This window comes from Zonotrichia albicollis, chromosome Z (genome assembly GCF_047830755.1).
Source record: "Zonotrichia albicollis isolate bZonAlb1 chromosome Z, bZonAlb1.hap1, whole genome shotgun sequence".
Lineage (NCBI taxonomy): Eukaryota > Metazoa > Chordata > Aves > Passeriformes > Passerellidae > Zonotrichia > Zonotrichia albicollis.
In genome coordinates this window covers 61,733,723-61,754,844 of record NC_133860.1, presented here as the reverse complement: position 1 = coordinate 61,754,844, position 21,122 = coordinate 61,733,723, and the positions used below count along the sequence as shown (strand labels likewise).

Below are 21,122 nucleotides of genomic sequence, written 5' to 3'. Positions count from 1 at the left end.
TTTCTAATAAGTGGTCTACATCATCCTCCTTAAAAGCCAGACTGTAAGACCTGCAACCTAGTGGGAGACAGTATCCCCACCCACAAACATGTTTTTCCATGTTCCATCATTAACAGCTAAAACTGGACTCTTAACACTCAGCACAAGACACTCTATGCAAACTTTGAGGTGACAAACTTCTAGGTAACTACTGTACCTCAAAATAAGCACACACTGTAAAAACAGGGCATTAAAACAAAGGCCACTTGATCCAGCAGACGAAATTATGTAGGACGGCCTTTCACAGATACCCTTCATAGCTGACATCAAACAGCAAATAGTACCCCTACCTAAAAGGTATAAAAATTGAGCATCAGTCTTCCAGGCCTTCCTGGTAACAGGGCCAGTCTCTGCAAGATAATTCTGGGATATTGTTACCATTGGATCCTGATATTAGCTCAGCTGGTTAGAGCGTGGTGCTTATAACATCAAGGCTGCCGACATAATCCCCACACAGCCCATTCACTTAGGAGCTGGCCTTGATGATGCTTGTGGATGCCTTCCAACTCAGAATATTCTGTCATCTGTTATTGTCATGCACACTGTATGACTACTGGGTAAGAAATCCCACTGAGATCACACTAACAGAGGTACCAGGAAGATGCCTCAGTATCTGTAGTCTCTTATTACAATAAATGATGCAGTGGCAGCACACAACTCAGCCATTAATATTGACAGCCTGCTTCCATCTGCGTTAAACAGTGCTCTGGCTTCCAGAGATCAATGTTTAGACCTAGGACACTGACAACTTGTCTACTCCTGTTTTCAAGATACTCTTATAGCAGCTGCCAGGATGGCATAGCAGGACTTTTCCTCCACTTGACAGTGAAGTGGCTATGAAACCAGGACAACTCCATTCTGTCTTCCAGCATCAATGGTCATGCTTTTGCACATGTCACAGCCCTCAGCCACCCTGGCTGTAGGCAAGCAGATGTATCCCAAGCAACTACTGCTACACTGTTTGGGGAAGAACAGTGTCAGCTGGGCTTGTGGAAGCCTCCTGCAGTGACCAGTGTGGACAGGTAGTCTCTCACAGCCCTGCAAGTGCTACAGAACCAATGAGAAATGCTGCCCTTGAGCACAAGCCCTGGCTTGCTCAGAGAATATCAGCCCCAGTCACACCACACTGGGGTGGAGAGCAGTGCCCAAGAAGAAGCCCTGTTGCTGCAGGGGAAACAGGCCACCCGCACACATAGCTCCTCTCCTGCATACCTGGTACACAGTCACAAAGGTAACCATGTGTGGGTTGCATGCACAACACACCTCACTCGGCACATCAACAGAGAAATAGAGAAAGGAGCAGCTCGAACCAAGCTGCACCTTTACAGCTGAAGGAAGGTATCATAGCAGCTACCAAAATGCTACATTGTGAGAAGCAGCCGGCAACTGCTGCACCAGAGATTTGCACAGGGACAAGATCAGAGTGTCAGTAGCACGTCAGTAGGGACTCCTCAGCAAGTCTCTTGGGCTGCTCAACAAAAAACTGAGTTATCTTTCTTTGCTCTTAAAGGTCAGTAGGTTCCCTCCCCTACTGCTTCCTGACCCTGCTGTGACAGCACTTTTCATCCACTCTGGCATTTCCAGACAAGGACACCAAGATACCAAAAGGGAACATGTCTTACTGAGATTCATTCTAAGTAGGTACTGAAAAATCAAGTCTCCTCTGCCACTCTTGTGCTGCAATGACCAGCCAGGTAAATAATGAAATGAATCTTCAAGAACCCAACACCTCACCTATCCCAGCTCCATCGGGAGTTGAAGAAGGAACATCCCACTTGCACACAGCGGGTGAATTCAGCTAGGAACAAATTTGTCCTAATTTTACCAAGGTTAATCCCTAAGCATGCCAAATTTATACCAGTTGCCTGATTCAGGATTCCATTAAACACTGAGCTCTACATTGTGTCAACAGGAAATCTGTTGAGCAAGAACTAAATACACTATCACCCCATCCCACTGTCAACTCCCCTTCCCACCTTTATGGTCCAGTTTCAATGCAGGGAGCTACCAGAAGCTGACCAGTCTCTCCATGCAAGTTTGAGGTGTCTCCTCATTTGCAAGAAAGCAGGGAGAAGAAGGTTTTTACCCAGTGACCCCTGAACATGATTTTTTTCCCTCTCTATGTGAACTCATTCCCCTCACTTCAGTGTTGTTGGAAGCCATCCAGTACAAAGTAACACTTGAACTGCACACATTAGGGTGAGCTTTGAACCCAGGTTTCGCAATGCAGCCCAAACTCACAGCAGCCAAAGGGGGGGTTCAGTGGGAAGCCAAGGCTAGCCCACATTTTTCATGAGAAGGGTAAGGATCGAACTATTTCTAAGCTACACCTTCAGTAAGTACAAATGGGACAGAGTCTTCATCAACACAACTCAAGGACAACGGTCTCCTAACAGGAAAGCAAAGAGAAAGAACTGTGCAGCTGTGATAACAGCATGGTAAGAAGAGATGTTCTGCCCCTTCTCTGCCATTTCCTGTTAAGCAGGCTGTTCCTCAGACAAAGGCTGGATTTTATGATCTTGGAGGTCTTTTCCAAACTTAATGTCCCTATGATTCTATTATTTTCAGAAGATTCTGGTAAAAATATACCAAGCCTTCATTCCCACTGTAAAATTCAGGTCCTCTGAAATAGCCTCCTAGTTTACCTAGTTTAAACATCACTCCAGAAAATCCCACAACATTCTAGAATTCCTCTACTTTCTAAAGGCAGTCTGGTAACCAGCAAAATTTAGACCTCCAGTAGCAAGATAGGAAGAGTATTTTTAGCTCTTAGGGCCTAGGTTACATGGGCAATTGCTGAGAAGATCCAACCTTAAGGAGCCACAGCCAGTTTTGAGACTACTCCCCCAGCTTCACTGGCAACATTTTTCTAAACTATGAGACTGTTCACAAGAGCAGGATGTGACCCACATTCAGAGAGCTGACAGGCTCACTCCTTGCAGTTGACACAGTCCATGGCCTCTCTGGTGGGCAGTCCTATCCTGCGAGATCAGGCTCCATGAAAGACAAAACCACGCAAAACAAAAACTTTATCATCACTGGCAGCTCTGTTTATATACAAGAAAAGATATAGAGGCAGTGAGCCCCTTTTGTCTGTTTTATTTAACAATGGACTAATTCCAGCTCTGAATTCACTGAACTCAAGTCCTGTAAAAACAAGCCTCAGACACCTGAGTGAAGACTTCAGGGACTGTGACCATTGCCAGTGGTAAATATGATAGCCTTTCCTCCCTTGTGACACTGAGTTTCTAAAACAACCCAACTCAACCAGCTGGCAAGCATCCTGACATTTGAAGGGTTCAGAAAGCTTATCAGAGACCACTTTCCACTCAACACTTCAGTAACTTATGTTCCTTTCACATTCCCTACTGACACCTCCTCAAGGTCAGATCTAACAGGCCAGATCCTCTGAACAAACCTGTTGGCACAAATCATGTCCTTGTCCAACACAGGTATTTCCTAAACCCCCATGCTTTCTCAGACTTTTAACTGCTTGCAAGAGGTATAGCATCCTATGAGGTCTCAATCTTAAGGCAAAAGAATTCTAAGAACACCATACTGGATCCACACTCCTGTGCCCTTCTTATCACAAGGAGAAATTCTTCTTATATATTGTCTATTCTTAACAGGTAAATTTCTACACTGTTAACAGATGGTGAGGACAGCATTTCAGCCACTCAGAACACATCTTGGCAGAAGAATATCCATTACCTGGGTTTATCCTCGTGCCGCTACAAGAACATGCTTCATGCCATCCACCTAATCTATATCTTCTGTTGTAAAGTCACATAGCAGGTTTGGGATACCCTCAATGATTAAAGTGGCCGAAGATATCTGCTATTGCCTCTGCCACCTCTGCCATTAGGAAGTGGCAGGATTTTGTTGCCATTGCTGCAGCTTGCAGCATTCAAAACGTTTTAGACTCACAGGCACATCACTGCAGCCTGGCAATGTCTCACCCACAGAGCGGAGCAGGTCTCAGCACAGGTTCTCATTTCACATCTATTTTGCTGCACACAGCAGTCAAGCACCCTCTTTGCCTGACCTGACACCAGTGTTTCAGTACTCCAACACTCTCTCACACTGGAATTCAGGACAGAAGTCTTGAGCACCTTCAAGCCCTCTGGTGTCGGTCCACCCACCACACTCTCCAGTCTGAACAGGGTCTTTCCAAAGCCAGACCTGTTGTTCAGCCAGGGATCACTAAAGGATGAACATTAAGTAAGACACAGGATGTTTCCCTGTTTTTCTTGAAAAGCTGTATAGTCATGCAAGCTGCAAGACTGTAACTTAAGATCTCAAACCACCCTTGGGCTAGTACTTACAGTCTGTCTTCTTCTGTAGGTAAAGTTCTTCCATAGCAGCAATCCCAGCTGTGTCCAGAAAGCCATCTTCCTTCAGCAAAGCCTAGAAGCTCCCTTTATGTAGCAGCAGCAGTACACAGTACAGATGTTGTGGCCAGGCATTAACTGGTGAAAGAAAAGAAAAACAGGAAAAAAGTTGGAAGGCAAAAGTTTTGTTGTTCAAAACAGAAAAGGCAACAAGATCGGGAAAGACAAGAGGCTTCACTCTGTGACCTTGCAACCTCTTCAGGGAACACCCCATACACCACATGCTCTCCAGCCAAGTCTCATGGGTCTCAGTAAGCTCAAACTTAGACTCACCGTTTCTTATCTCAGAGCTCTAAAGCACAAAAAGAGGTTTGCAATACAATTCTCTTATTTTCTGCCCCAGAAATTGCAAGAGCAAGGACAGCCCAGAATGAGAATAAGTAAGAGGCTTTGAAAAATTATTCAAAGATTCCTCCAAATAACACTGAACCATACAATTCAATACTTTTCTTTAAAGCCTCTTTCCATGTACACTATTATGGTGAAAAGCTGCCTGCCAAATTAGGAAAATCCTCATTTTGAATTCCAGTCAACACTGCTTGTAGGCAAAACTACTGTGCATTTAACAGGCAAGGGAGAAATGCCTGTTCCCTTGAAGGTAAGTGATTAAGAATAATGCTAGGGTTGTTAAAATTTAGATGAAGTAAATGGAAAATTTTTGTGCATTAAGTGTCTGTCTTGCTACAGTACAAGAGCACATGGGATTTAAAAATTATTTTTAAAAATTATTCTCTTTCGTGGCAATTAATAAAAGCATAGTATAGAGCTTGGTACACATACCTTTCCAGCAAGGCTCAATCTTAAAGCGCTAAGGTGAGCTTTCACTATATTAGTTAGTCATTACACCTTTTTTCCAGAATTAATTCAGCATATCTTAATTTACTTCTGAATTTTAAGGCCACTTCAAATTAAGAGCAGTTGAATCCTGAGCAAGTGTCTGCACAGGAACTTAGTTAATCCACATTAAATTAATTCTGATTTATGTACCTGAATACACTCAGTTGATAGAATTAGCATTAAGAGGACAACTAGCAATTTATTCAAACACACACCAAGAGAACAACTCTTTCCAACGCCTGTTAAATTGGGAACACACATACTTTTGATTCTAGTGTCCCATGCATCCTAGCCGTAAGATTCAGAGTTGCATGCCTGATTGCAAACAGCACTGAAAAGATTACCAAAAATACGTAAATGTGTTAGGAACATAAGACCGCCTCAGGAAATTCTCTGGCCAGACCTACACTGAAGTAAGATTAGACGAAAAATTAAGGATGTGAGCTTTGAGATGATGAACAATTGTCATCTTTAAGTCTTACCCAAAAGTAAATTCCATTAGTACAATGACTTGCAGACTAAAAACTTGTCTCTTAATAATGTAGGTCCGTGTTACAAAAAAAATTCCCTAACATGACTAACAAATATAAGCCTGTTACACTGAGTTTCGTAGATGATTACACTGTAGAATCACAACAGGTCAACAGTATTTCTTCACGCCAGTACAGAGAACCACAGAGTAATAACAGATGCCTACAAAACCTTACAAACTGAACCTCATACCAGCACATCAGCAGTGGAGCATACAGTCAGCATGGGCCCCTTAACCTCTGCCAGGTGCTGCTCTAACTCACTGATAGGACCTCCACAGACACACTTTCACAGAGGGATGCCCAACTCATCAGGCAGGACAGCCATCCTTCCGTACCCAGTGCATCCTGCTGGCTGGATCACCCTGACACTAACACATTGCAGATGCATGCACATCTGGCTGATAGACCATGAATTCCCAGGCATACTTAGGGAAAGGCACTTGTCAGGCTACTGGCATATCCACAGCAGGGAAAAAGCCTGCCCTTTGAGGAGAATCTCAGAGGACAAATCCTGGCTGATGACTGCACCCATACAAAGCACCCCTCTGCTCACAGCCTTAGATATGGGAGGGGAGGTCTTTGAAGCACCTCCTCTTGATGTCAATATTACATATCTAAAGCTGCAATCAACCTAGCAACACAGCTAAGTAGGGAATATTGTTACCTATCCTTTGTACTACCTCCACCCCTTAAGTTTCTGAATAGTATTTGGGGGATTCGGCAACACTTTTACTCACTCTAAAGAGAAACCTAGATTACTTCTCACACAGTACACAGGCCCTTCCTGACCAATAATGTGGTACCAAAATATTTCTAAGAACACTAAGACAATTGCTCTTTTCATGCGTTTTTCCACAAGGATACCGGTGCTGGTCTGTGGGTCAAAGACCTCCATTTGATTTTTTTGTGCTCCCCACCAAGCCACTAAACAATCTTTGCTGCCTGAGCCTAATCCTGCAGCCTCTGCACAAGTTTGGCATACAGAAGTATGGAAGGGACTGCACAGCCTTCTAACAGTTACAGGTAGTTGTGCAACAGCTTTTATTTATCTTCAGAAGGGTGTTCAGAGTACCCACTCCATACTTCATTCTCAGGTCCCCAATACTACTAAATCTCCGAAAAAACCCCTAATTTCCAATGTTTTCCAGAAATTAAAGCTAAACACCAAAACCCATAAGAATAAAGTGCCGCAGGAAGAGTACAAATGATATCCCATGAAAAGTTAAAGGGACTTTTGGTGTTCTCATCAATGGAATTAGACTCTACTCCTGCACCTTAATACCCCGCACAGAGACAAAACAGAATTTCAACCAGTCTGTGGAATGGGTACCCAAATCAAAGGGTAGCTGGTTTAATGCACATCAGTGAAAATTCAGATACTGATCCCTTGCAACTGCAGTCAGTCCACAGGATCCAGAACATGGAAATACTGCTTTATAGAGGCTGTAACATTCATCTCCACATTAGCAAACCAGTGAGCTACGGGCACTAATTATCATTTAACTCATCTCAGCTGACCAGCCAGAAGCATGCACAGCCAGGAAGACTCAGCTGTGCAACCTGCTTGAACTTCAGTTCTCTGGAGTTAAGCAGAACAAAGCAAATGATCTGGCCTGTTCTGCCTGGACAAAAGTTTTAAACCACATAAAAATACTGACTTTTAAGGACTGTCCAGATGTAGGCATACCAGCTAAATCCCTGCCTTAAAGTAGAGCATAGAGCCTAACAGTGGATTAATCACCAAGAGCACAACACCTGAGCCTGAAGCACATCCAGTTCTTCCAGCCATGCCAGGTGACAACTGCAATGACACTGTAGGCCCCAGTCAGTATCTGTTACACACCAAGGAACAGGTTTGTTAGTAGTCACCTCTGATTTTCATCCAGAGGCTGATATACTTGGCATACTGCTGACAAAAGGTTCACTTGAATAACTAACCGATCAGAAAGCACTCAGCAAACTAATACTAATACCAGAGCAAAATGGCTGAGCGTCCTTTCAGATGTTCTTCCAGCTCACAATAGGCAAGAACTATTGTGTAAGCCAGAGATGCAGAGAACTAATCAACCCAGTACTTCCAACTTGGTTAAAAGTGAAGTCCTACTTTATCTCCACATCAGACCAGTCTGATAAGTTGAACACATCTGGGAAATACAACTTGCCATTTAGTGCTGCAGTGCCAAAACTCTGTTAGTTTCCAATGATTGCTTTTATGTCTCATGTGTGTAAAATTTTGAGCCAACAGCAGCTATCAGTGATCACTCCTGACACTCACCCAGAACTCTGAAGCAGAAATACTGCTTTCTGTCTAGAGTATGAAAAGCTGCAGGAATCCATCCCCATAGCATTAGTTTTCCTGTGATATGAAGTACCACAGCTCAATACCCAGCCACACAATTAAAAGCACAGATTACATGCACTTGTTCCATGGTCTGCCTTTGCAGAAGACTCTCTCCACATGACATTTCGCCCTGGTGCAGAAACCCTGAACAGCCTCCAGACCTACACAGCTGCAATTTCATCTCATTTTCTGCAATTCAGAAAATTACTCAAGAGAAAGTTAGGCTACAGGGCAACCTCTGAAAATGATGGCAATGAAATACATCCTTTGGCCAGCCCTCTCTTTCTAGAAAGGCTGCTAGCCACTATTTCAAAGTAGAATGGCTGTTGAAAAGTCCATTAGCTGGTGTATCAATAGTCTCCAAACCTAACCCCTTTACAGCTGCAGATTTAGAAAGTAAAAAGCTCAAGTGGCAGAAAATCAGTTCTCCACCCCCTTGCCTGGTGTCTGTACTAAGTAAACATGAAATAGCCTTCAAAAGCGGCTTTCTGCAAACAATGCAGCTGTTTGCTTTCTTTGGGGAGGCAAAAAAACCTTTCCCCTAGAGAAAAAAAAATTAAATCACTATTTCAAGAGGGAACAAAGTGAACTTACAAAACCTTACAAGACTGGAACATTTCAGGGCTCTGGCAAGACACTACAGACAATTTAAACTATTTAAACTAAGTCCTTGTCAGCAGGTCTAAAAAGGTTTCACCAGTTGATGGAAGGTTCAGTGGCCTTCATGAAATAAGCTAGCAGCTCTCATCCTTTAAGTCACATTTTCACAGAAGCTACCACCACAGGCAATTTTCCACAGATCAAGTGGCCATGGAGAGTACAAATCTAACAGCTACACATGATGCCCTTGTGAGCTACAGGAGCCAGCACCTTCTCACAAGCATACATGATCTAGCACTTCTGCTTCCTGCCCCAGACAAAAAAATCTGTACATGTGCTTAACTCCAATAGATCTCGTCTCTACAAGTATCAAGTCAAATGAGACTCATTTTGGAAGAAAAGAAGCAACTAAAACATATACATTGGATTTCTGCAGAAATACAGTCCTCTTTCTGAGCGCTGATAAATCTCTTGACATTTAATTTGTTTTAGGTAGTGTCAAGTTGCATTTTGTGAAGGAAACAATATCACGAGCCACGTGAATTCGGCAAATCCCAGATCTAGAGTCCCTCAGTGATCTGTATGCCGTCAGTGGAGAGCAGATCCCTCTCAGGACCGTGGATATGAAGGCAGGTCGGAAGGGCCTCACTCATGAACTGACATTCTGATTGTGCTGGTTTTGCATTAATCGATATTAGGGGAGGCGGGAAGAAGCCAGTCACGGGAGTGATTTTCTCAGAGAAGCTGCTAACTGTTTCCTCTGCGCCCGACAAAACCAATCAGTAGCTAGTTCTGACTACTGACACTTTGTTAAACCACTAGAAAGCTGAACAGCCTCCGCGAGCACACACACTAGAGACGAACAAAGCCCGGGAAAAAGCTTTCTTCCGGCTTCTGGAGAGGATCTTCCCCCCTCGCAGCCCGCTGGCCGGGCAGGGGAGGGCAGGCCGTGGGGCCGGCCAGGGCAGGGCCATGCCACGCTGTTGACATCCTGTCCCCGCAGTGCGAACACCACGTGCCTGAGGCCAGAGGCGGCCCTGCGGCTGGAATTGAGAGCAGCAGGGGCCAGACACCAGCCATGCGGCTGACACAGCTCCAGCGCGGCCTGAAAATCCATCACCACGACTGCTTCATCCACGGCCCCGCAGGAATCATGTGACCATCAGCAGGCCCTGAGCGAGATGCTAACTCTTTCAATGCATAAATGAGACTTACAGACCTTCAATTCTCCCTCGAGTGAAAGAAAAGGACAGAGTCAAGACACGTAGAGGAAGGACCAACATGAAGACACCAAGATCAATGAAGAAAGACTCAAGTCCCAGATGGAAGGAGAATGAAGAGATGTCTTAAGTTCAGGCTGAAATCCTCTTGTGAGGCTATGGAGAAGAATATAATTGATACATCAGACTCTTTTTCCCTCTAACTCATTGAAAAGTATGGAGAGATGAAATGTTTGAAGGTATGAGCAAAGGCATCTATGCTAAAGCAAGCAGATGTTAAAGTAGCTGTGATCCCATGAGAAGTTTGAACAGAGAGAAGAGTGATGAAGACCCTCTGCTCCCAGGGAAAAAGAAGACCTCTGTTCCCAGAGATGATGATGATCTCAGAGATAAAGAGAACCTTTACTCTTGAACAGCTCATCTTTAAAATAGTACCCCATAAACTGGCCCATAAATGCAGCTGTGGGAAAGCTGTGAAAGATGGGAGGGATTTCATGATTGCAGATTCCTGGGCAGCTGCTATTTGTGGAAATTAAAAGCTACAAGAGAACTGTTCTTGTAGAGAAGTTTCCAAGGCATGGCAAGAGAAACCCCTCTCCCTAAGTGAACTGAAGAAAGACTATTCTTGAAGTAGTTCTAGAACAGAACTGACTTAGAAGTCCCAAGTCTTGTCTCTTTACATTTTAAGTGACAAAGAAGAGGGGATGTATGGAGGGGGGGAGAAGTGTTCTAAAGGTTTCATTCTGATTCTTATTATTCTTTCTTCTAGTTACTGTTGATAAAGTTTTCTTTATACCCTTTTAAAGTTTTGAGCCTGTTTTGCCTTCCTCCTAATCCTATCTCACAGCAAGAAATGATTAAGTATATTCAAGTGAGCGCACTAACATTTGGCCAGCACTGAATCCACAACATTAACTGGTGCATTGGCCAGGAAATCTTAAACTGGTGAACCAAAACCACTACACTGATCTACACAAGACAAACCACCAGAGGACTAGTGGCCTGGATGGGCACTAGTACAGCAGAGGTACAATTAAGTCTAGAGTCCAGAACTAAATCCCCAAGTCAAGGTCTAGCACCTTGGCCGCTTCTCTGCCAAACACCAGGATTTCCCTTCTTCCAGCACAGTAGCTGTAACTAGGAGAAAAAGCTGTAACTAGGAGAAAAACAGTATTGAGCCCGACTATGTTAAGATTAGGCTAGATAAAGAGCAGCTGTGGACAAGTGCAAGCCATTTTTGTCCTGCAGCTAGAGATCTAATTGGACATAAAATCCCCAGCAGGCAGTAGAAACAGTGAATAAAGAACCAAAAGTAATGTCCATTTTGTGATCTAAAGTCCCACTAAGCTTGCAAAACACAAAGGAACAAAGCTGGCATTCCCATCACGAAAACTTCCAAGCAGTCAAAAAACTTATGACATCTATTGGAGCTCTAGGAAAGGGGTGAAACTGCCACCTGAACAATGATAATTTTATACAAATAACAGTGCCAGTCTTTTAAAGTAATCTTTTAACCCAAAGAGCCTGAAATAGGTTGCAAAAAGATGCCATAAAAAGCATTAGCAGCAGAGTTCAGTCAACTCACCTAAGGCCACAAGCAAGCAAAAGCAGAGATTAGAATGAAACCATCAGATCCCACACATCCGTCTCCTGGCTTAAGCACTTTTGGAGTCTGTAGCAGATGCAACAAGTGCAGGATCAGCAGTGGAGGTGTGAGCTTTGGACCTATGGGCTCTTGCCTGGGACGCAGGATCGTTATCACTGGAGGCACACAGACACTAAAAGCTGGTCTTTCATAATCTCCCCGCAGGGGACATTTCTTTCCCTTTTGCCAAATGCATAAGAGACACAAAGTTTTCTATTCCATCTAAAGAGCTCTTCAGTGAGGAGTGCTTTCCTCTTCAAAATCACCCAGGTCATGTCACAAACCAACTCCTTGTTCCTAGCTATGTGATTGGAGAGCTTCTGGGTCAGCAGAAAAGAATTTGATTAGGGTGACAAACAACAGTATTTTAGTGGTGGTTCTTGGCAAGATCCTCTACTGGTTTACTTCCCTCACTGACTACCTGGTCTTGAGTTAGGTAGTAAACAGTCTTGTTCTCCAGTGCTTACTAATACTGAAGGCAACTGGTAAATGACTTTCAACATGGCCATCCAGTTGAATTTGTTTTCCCTCCTTGAGGACCATGTAAAATTTGGTAAAACCAATTTTTAAAGGCTAACGCCAAAATATCAAAAAGCTGATGAAGCAGGCTCATGGATTACCTGTAGCAACCTGCCACCTCTGGTTTGATGCCACATGCACACCGCCACATAACACCAAATAAATAATTTCACATTCTTATTTAAGGGGACTCCAACCTCACAGAATATTGACGACAATCAATGGAAAAGGACTTCTTTCAGCATAGGTCAGCAATAAAATACTTATTCAGAACCTACCTGAACTGCTGCTATGAAAACAACTAGTGACAGAACCCAAGCCCAGTATTAGGTTCTACTTGCAGCACTAAGTACTACACAGAGAAGCAAGCCTGGATCCTGCTCTGAAATGACTCGAGGTCAACATAAGGCCAAGTCAGGAGCAGAAATCTGACTTCTCAACTCTTCAGGCAAAATGGCAAGGGGCTTCTAAAGTTATTTAGCCCTGGCATGAGACCTGAGCAAATAGGTATTTCATAAGTCAGTATATGATGTGCTGAGTTCTGAATGCTCCACTATGAACAGATGATAATTTTGAAAGACCTGGCCCAAAATTAATACAATGAACACTGACATTTGTGGTCCTAAACTGTTCAGAGTATCTAACTTGCCTCTCCTGTCAAACCCAAACTCCTAGGATATACACAGACACTGGTGGGCTTATCCTTATCAATCAGAAAAAAAAAAATGGGACACTTCATCACAGAGGAAAACACTAGCTTATAAACTGCTCCATAATAAAGACTGGACTACATTTTTCAGAGTCCTCAGTGCCTCCTTAAACTATTTACGCACATGCACATTTTCAAAAATGACTGCTGCTTTACAACCTTCCCTTGTGACACAACATGCCAAGTAATTTTGAAAAACCTGTCACAGGTCAGCAATAGCTGCCTACCAGAATGACCACAACAACTGGTTCTCATTACTTCTAGGATGCTTATGGAGGGCTCATTGATGAAAACAAGCACAACTCCAATGCAATGGAAGATGTCAAGTTTGCATGCACCATAGCTCAATTTACCCTAAGGAATGCGCATGCAAAAATGTGCATTGCACATTTGTGGTATGCACTTAGGCAAGAGGATTGCTTAAGGGTCAAGTACAATACGCAAGATGAAATGCAGTCATCTATTTTACAAAAAAAAAACAAAAAAAAAAAACAGCTTCCACTAGAAGGTTGTGAAATACGTGAAGCATTTCAACTTCCAACATTACACTGAGTGTCCCCTGCTTTGCCCATGGAAGAAAAAAAAAGGCAAGAATCTAGTCCATTCTTTGGCAAAAACAAACACAAAATGTGATTTGCTTTATCACGGCCAATGTCCAAAACTCCATAGTCCATATTAGCAGATGGGTTTTTTTTTTTTGGCTCTCATAGAATGGCTCTTTTCTAGTGGAATGTAGAAATAATAGAACATCCTGCTAAAATAATAATTGCAACATTTGAGCTCAATTCATGTCATTAAGCTTTGATCTCTGAGTGATTAGAGTATAATCAGCACACAGTTTGCAAAAAGCTGTGCTACACATCTCCAGTCAGTTTTTCCAGCTTTTGACATATCCTGTTGAAGGACAAAATAACTGCAACTGGGAAAAAGGGGTAAAGAATTTCACATTGCAAAAGGTACCTTTCTGCTTGGCAGCAATCACAAAGGGGAGAAGGAAGACACAACCTCCCCAGGAAAGCAGCTTTTCCCAAAAGAAATCCACATGCTCAAACAATATTTGGAAATGCTTTCAACCACCACCCCTCCCATAGAACATTCTGGTCACTGAATCACTTACACTAATCAGACAGATACCAGGTTTTAAAAAGTACAACACTGACCGGCACTCCATGATCCTACTGCAGTGCCACTGAAGCATATGGCATATTTTTATCTTCTGCTAAGCAAAGGTATGAAACTTTGTGGCTTTTATCATCACATTCATGAGGACTTTTTCAGAAAGGAGTGATTTCTCCTACATTTTGCTGTCTATCTTGGGAAAGACAAGGACACCAACAGTGTTCAGCACAAGATTAAACTGCAGTTTGAGTGTATGCCTACCCTGTAACATCAAAAGAAACTAGTGTTATTTTCCTCTCCATCTTTGCCATTTGGGAACATCATGCCATAAACCAGCGCATGTTTTCAGTAACAGAGCAGAACACAACATGGCTTATAGCGTAGAGAACATCACAGTGGTGCCTCTGAGATTCAGAGGCAAAAAGAATAAGATGTCAGTTAAACTTGATTTCTACACAACTGCAGTGATATCTGTGGCACAGCTATAAGTAACAGCAAACAAAACAAAAATATCCCTGAAATATGCAGAAAAACATCAGCCAAGAAAAAGCCTCTAGCACAATGAAAGGAAATGACATTGACGAAAGAAAGCAATAAACTGGCAAAGTAAGTATTTAGCAGCCATTGTCAGCTTGAGCAGAGCTGGAGTCTGTAAAGCCTACAATAAGACCTCAGCTCCCACATAGCTACCATCTAGCTGTGCTGATATGGGACATGGTAATCCACCGAAGTGATAAAGAGATGCCTAAGTACTTTTGAAATCAGTGTCAGAAGAATCTATGAAGAGCAATGAATTTATGATGAACCTTGGCAAGCCGTATAGACTTCAATAACCACTTATCTCTAAAGTTATTCATAGAAGAATATGAAAATAGCTGGCACACATGATAAGGCAGCCCACATACCTGCTGAGTCAGGTGTGGCACAGGGCAGCTAGCTCAGAGCACTGCCAGAAAGCGTGTGACAATCTTCCCGTTTTGCCTGATCCACACAGCAAGCAGTTGTTACTCACGCTTTCTACTCTTCAGCTCCAGCTGCTCCCCCTGCCACTGAAGCTTCAATCCTTAGCGTGAGCATGGCAGTAAAAGCCATGCAAAGCAAATACACCTGATTCAACATCATGCCAGACATATCCAGGAAGGAAGGACAGCATAATCTGTGCAAGTCCTAAGCTCCACCTCACAATTCAGAAATATTTTCCGGATGGAGCTCCATTAGTTTGCTCCTAAAGCTTCAAGGGACTAAACACAGCTGAAGAGCTGTGGTCAACTAAATTTCAACCACATGACTCCAAACAGCAGGCAAATGCAGAAGTAGAACAAAATGGAAAAAGCAATAAGCTTACAAGAGAGCAAGGTGAGCAAAAATAAATTTTGCAAGATTGTTATGGATATAGGATTCAAAACATACATTTTTTTACATTAAGTTTAGAATATCTTTAATAGTGTTGAGCAAGTTCCACTGGAGCCAAGGCACACCGCAACAGACAACCCCATTTTGCAATTATATCTGGTTTTATATACATGAACATAATTGGGAGGACAGATGTAGAGACAAATATTAAGAGTATGTCACAAAAATGTGGAATGCAGGTCTGGGAGACATGGCTGACAATCAGAAGAATGACAAAAGTTATCTGGGAAAAATAAAATCTGTGAAGAAATATGAAAACTGACAGGTGATTATATTAGTTTGCTAAAAGAGAAAACTGAGTCCAGATCTCTCCAAACACAGTAGAAAACCTCTTATTGCTTATTTTAGCATGAATATTTAAATGTAGGTTTGAGAGATGGGAAGCAAAGCAGTAAGAATTGCTACTCTGATTTAATAGGGTAAAGAATAATTAAAATATCTAAATTACCTTAAAACAAATGAACTTAAAAAGCATTTTTCCCATTGGCAGATAAAAATACAAATGCAGGATCTATTCAATTAAGTTTATTAAATAAGAACATCACATTCAGAGGAAGAGTAGATTTTGAACTTTGGTTCCTGTACTAGCACCACAAATAAATATCCATGGATATGCATTCAGAAAACCTCAGTGCTGCTTTATTGTTTGGGTGAGGAGAGTCTGGGGTTTTTAAAACCATTTAAGTTTGGTTCTAACTCTTTTTATTGGTAGTCATAGCCAAACTCCTGTTGCAGGAACATAATTAAAATAACAGGAAGAGAAAAAAAAAAACCACCAATAGATCCCCAGAATATCAAATAATCCTCATTAATACAGCTCTCGAAGAACATTGATGATAACTTGCTTGTTTCTTTTTTAGGCACAAAAATTCAACTATCAAAACAGGCATATCTCTAAAAACACTGGACTTAAACCCAGCTTGCTGGCACTGGCAACAGAGCCTGACATCTTCAAAAAAAGATGTGTTACCTGCTGAATATGAGAAAAAACACTCTGACTTCTACCATAAAGAGTATAAACTTTGGTAATGCTATTACTAGAACGTAAGTGAAAGTAGATAAGAGGAAACAGTCAAGTCATCACAAGAAGGGCAGAGGTGCTGGGATCCAAGTTTTCCTGGTCCCTAACCTTGCTCTTGTCACTCACATCACCAAAACTGCTGCTCCAAGACCTTCCGTGTGGCTTAATTCTGAGCTTTATCAATTTAACAAGTACTAGGCTAATGAATTCGCTGCATGGCTTGCTTGCTCCCAAGAACAACCACCCATTTGGAAACAGACCAGTAAATGGCAAGTTATTTCAGAGTCAAGTGAGTAGAGTGCTAACAGGTTTTGGCCACCTCCACACAACCCTGCCTGCTATTTGCTAAAAAGGAAACCAGATCCCCAGAATGATCCCTGAACTGCGTGGTAAAAGGCTCAAACTTTGCTTTTTCACAGAGAACAGCCTTGCTATCTAGCCCAAGCCAGAACAATCTTAGAAAGGCTCTTTGCTCTCCCTTTTCTCCAACTCCAATTGTTCTCTAACAAAGTCGGCACCACGCAAACCAATCCCATTGCATTAGGCAGAGCTCTGCTAAGCAACACTCCTCCAGCAAAATAGCAGAGGAAAAAGGTCAGCTTGTATGTGGATACTTATGGCATTCAAACTGACATGCATTTTTATGATCAACCTATGATCAAGCTTTTTTGCTAATAACCCACAAATAAAGATCTGAACGCTCCCATTTTTCCTACAGTGTTAGACTGTTGCGTCAGAAAAGCTGCATCAACAGTTTTCCATCCTACTCTGTCTCCCTCTTGGTCATTGAAGCAAGCAAAAATACTTTCTCCCAATCAAAAATGCTAAAGAGACAGGACTAGCTTTGCTGCCCAGTATTTTAAAGAAAGGGAACAGGGTACTTTTGGTACTCCATTCAGTAGTTTTAGTCATACTATTTCTTCTGAATTATCAGTATTACTTTTGTGTAATCAACACAAGCAAGACATGCAGCTACAGAATGAGACATTTTAACTTTTGGGTTTTTCTGTGGTGATCATCTTTTAAACACTAGAAGCAGAGTCTTACCAAGGTATTTTTTATCTATACTCTTAGTATCAGCAACTGCAGATGTGCATGCTCATCCACTGCACTAAAAAAGTTTCTAGCATTCAGAATTCAAACCCTTAGCTGGCATAAATATGAAACAATCTTAGAGAGAGTGAATTTCTTCTATGCCAGACCTGAAGAAAACAGGCAGAGTCCCTAGCAGTCCCAGATAATCAAGGAAAATCGATCTTATACATAAAATGTGTTTTACTAAACATAGTAAACCCTGACTCTAGCTCCTCTCACAGGAGTCATCAAGAATTACTAACAAAAGAAAAGCATGATGAAGTTTGGTCAGCCATGGCCTCTGGACTTATTTCAGGACTTGGTGTGTTGCCCAGCCTAGAAGACCTACATTACCGCTGAGGGTGCCTGCTTCAAGGTTACTCAAACAAAGTGGTAGTTTGGGTCCCCCTCTGCTCCCTTCTGTCATCATCTTTGTGCTGGCACCAGTGCTCACAAAGCCATGAGAAGACTCTGAACACAGGATGCTGGGGTGAAAAAACAAACAAAGAAACAAAAAAACCATCATGCAAAAAGAAGAGTTTTTTTCCAATTACTCACCCTGGGCTGGTGAACTCCAGTGTCTGCACAAAGGATGAAACAGACAGAGAGAGAAAAGAATAGGTAGACCAGGGGAAATGAAGCAGGTCCATTACTAGCTCACTAGCAATCTTCAATTACTCTGGATTAAAGTTCCGGAGAAACCACACCCTAAGAAATACTGTGCCTGCATGGTGCAATGCACATAATAAACACTAGCAGAGCTGATCGTATTTGGCTACAGATGGATGAGTTCAGTACCAATCCTCCTGCTCTGTCTTTGTGAGTCTAACTCTGCCAGATTAACTCAATGGTGAGAGAACAGCCTTGCAGAAATATAGGCAAGGGAAGAAGTCCTTCCAGAAATGTGTGTTTTACACTTGCTAACAGGTGAGAATGCTTCAGCACAGAATCTGCATAGAACATCCCCTGTTACTTTGTTTAAGTCACTAAGGCTTATTCCTGAACAATATATACCAAATCTGGTACTATATCAAGTCTCTGATCACACCAATACCACCACACTATAACTGAGTGATGTCTTGAGTTTGAAAAAAATTTAGCATTACAAAAAATGTTGGCTAGCAGCTGCCTATGGCACACTGATTTGTAAATGTGCCTCAGCCTCTGTGCGTGAAGAGACCATTACAAAACTTTCAGCATACTTGCTTGCACTGCTAGGCGGCTCTATTCAGAGGAAATTTGGAACTAATAGCCAAAAGATTACCATGACTCCTAGAAACACTAAAATCTTACATATAGCTGCACCTAAGGTGTTTATGCCATGTAACTATCATATGGCAACATGTCCTTCAGCAACAATTTACTGGGGGAAAGTTACTGTAAATAGTTTTGGGCTAGCTGCTGGATTATTACATTCCAATGACAAATTATAGCAAATTGTGATTTCTTGTAGCCCAGAGACCAGCTAGTAACCCCTTCAGAATACCTACAATGAGCTAAAAAACATGATATTTTATTATTTAATGCTAAATATTCTCAACAGGTTCGACTTAAATTCTACTATGCAACACTAATGTTCTGTGCTGCTGAACTTACAGCCCCATATTTTTGTTATGGGTTGACTTCTAATTTTTACCATAGTTAGCCCTACTAAACTACAACTATGAGAAACAATGTGCTTCGTATATCATTAATAAAGGCATCAAGTTCCTGCCCATACCAGATATATAGACTGTGTCACACTACTCACTCTTAAATAAATTAAAATTCAAATGTGCACAATGAAAACCCACCAACATAATTTTTATCTGTTACATCAGTAAAATACTGCAGAGTCCCAGGTACTACCCATTTAGCTTCATATCCTACTGTGTCATCACGGAATCGCGCACTGATTTGAGTGACAGGAAAGTTGTCAGCATATGTTGCCATTCTCACTTGTAAGGGAGTCAAGCTGTGCCACAAGCACCAAGGACAAAAAGCATTTGCACTGAATGCTTACTACCATGACCCCCTTTCAAAACTGAGCAAGACTGCTCCATTACAATAGCCCTTCGACAGCAGGCTTGACCATCTGTTGTTAATGGAACATCCCCAAGACATAGCTCTTCTCTGCAATACAAGGACCAACTCATTTTCAAAGGTGAAAATAAATCTTAATGCATTAATCCATAGCAGTAATTTTCAAAAACGTTCAACTCATTTTAGGCTTTAATCTAGAATAGGTTTACACCCCTCTGGTTTCTCCGAGGTCTATTCCAACACACTTGAAATCAACTTTGATCCCTTAAGTATGTTTTTGTACAGCCCTTAAAATCTCCCAGGCCAACAGCCTGGGGGGAAGGGGACACTTCTGGTTAAAACTAGGAAAAAGTAGGGTTTAATAAGGACTTGTAATTTAGAATCCGAGTATGTTTCCAGACATATTTTAAGCATCTGGGCTGCTGTGCAGCTCGTCTTTTGTAACAACAGCCTGATGATAGGTTGCAGTGTAGCACACCAGACTTCACAACAGTCTGGCAGGCACGATTTGTTGCATACAGCTGAGCCTCCCGCCCATCACAAAGGCAGCCACATCGATTTTTTTATTTTTACACTCCCCTCCATCTCAAGGCCCTCCCCTTATCCCACCCCCGCGACTTTACAGGATTCACGTAGGAGTAAAGAGGATGAAAACCCTCCCGTTATCTTCTAGCACCCACCGGGGCCAGGAGAGGCAGCGGTAAGGTGAGCCACCCTCCGTGAGCGCTGCCAAGTCAGAGTCGCCTCGCTCAGGATAAGCTAAAATAAAATAACTGTTTTTTAAAACATAAGCACACACAACCACGCCCCTCACACACACACACACACATAAATACTATCAGTTCCTCTCCGAGGCACCGCTACGCCGTAAACCATCCTCCGAACCGCGCTGCCGACAGGCTCGGCACATTGAGTGGCACCACGTCGGAAGACAAAGACTCCAAAGCAGTAAAGAAAATCAACAGACAACCCCCAAAAACAATAACAAAGCACACACACTCCTCACCCCCACTCATTTGCGTTTTCTCTCTAGTTTTGTGCCGCCCGTTCCAGGCGGAGCGGGTACAAGTGGGAAGCCTCCCCGACAGCTGCCCGGGACGTGTCCCCCCCGCCCCTGCCTACCTCCCCGGCCGGCAGCCGCCGTCGGTCCCGAGGGGAGCCGCCGCCTGCTCCGCGCCGCGATCCCCTCCGGCTCCGCTCCCGGCCCCGACGCCGGCCCCGCTGCCGCTACCGGGCGCCCCCGCCCCGCAGGGCCTTATATAGGGCGGCGCGGAGCTGCCCCCGGCGGGCTAGCCCGCCCCTTCCACGACCGGGGCCGCCCAGCACACTGCTTTTCCCCTCCCTCCGAGGTCTTCTCGCGTCGCCTTTTCTCTTTTCTGTTTGCTAAGCCTTTCCTCTTTTTCTTCTCTCCTGTTCTCCGCGCCCCCTTCGTTTTTTTTTTATTTTCCTTCGGCAGCGGCTGCTGTTGGGAGGGTGGGGGAGTGCGCGGCGATTTGCATGTGGGCGTGCACAGTGCAGCCAAAAACAAACTGCGAGCATGGGTACGTCCGCCCCGGCGCCGTGCAGCAGGACGGCGCTCCGTGCGCTACCCGCACTCGCTGCTTTTTGTGAAACTCCGCTCACCCAGGTGCGTCGAGAA

General features: G+C 43.1%; 1 protein-coding gene across 3 annotated transcripts in view; it reads right to left on the bottom strand.

Moving 5' to 3' along the window:
• The window catches only part of ABCA1 (ATP binding cassette subfamily A member 1), a 91,871-nt gene extending 71,108 nt beyond the window's left edge, over positions 1-20,763 (bottom strand). For 2 of the 3 annotated variants that reach the window (XM_014266449.3, XM_026792886.2), the window contains exons 1-2: positions 20,606-20,763; positions 4,365-4,508 (exon numbers count right to left, since the gene is read on the bottom strand). In XM_014266449.3, coding sequence (XP_014121924.1) covers positions 4,365-4,430 — 66 coding nt within the window. In that variant the 5' untranslated portion in view covers positions 4,431-4,508; positions 20,606-20,763. Of the gene's footprint in view, positions 1-4,364; positions 4,509-11,546; positions 12,160-20,605 lie in introns of those variants that run through there. The other variant, XM_074533395.1, reaches the window with a different exon arrangement.
• Between the last annotated feature and the right edge of the window lie 359 nt (positions 20,764-21,122).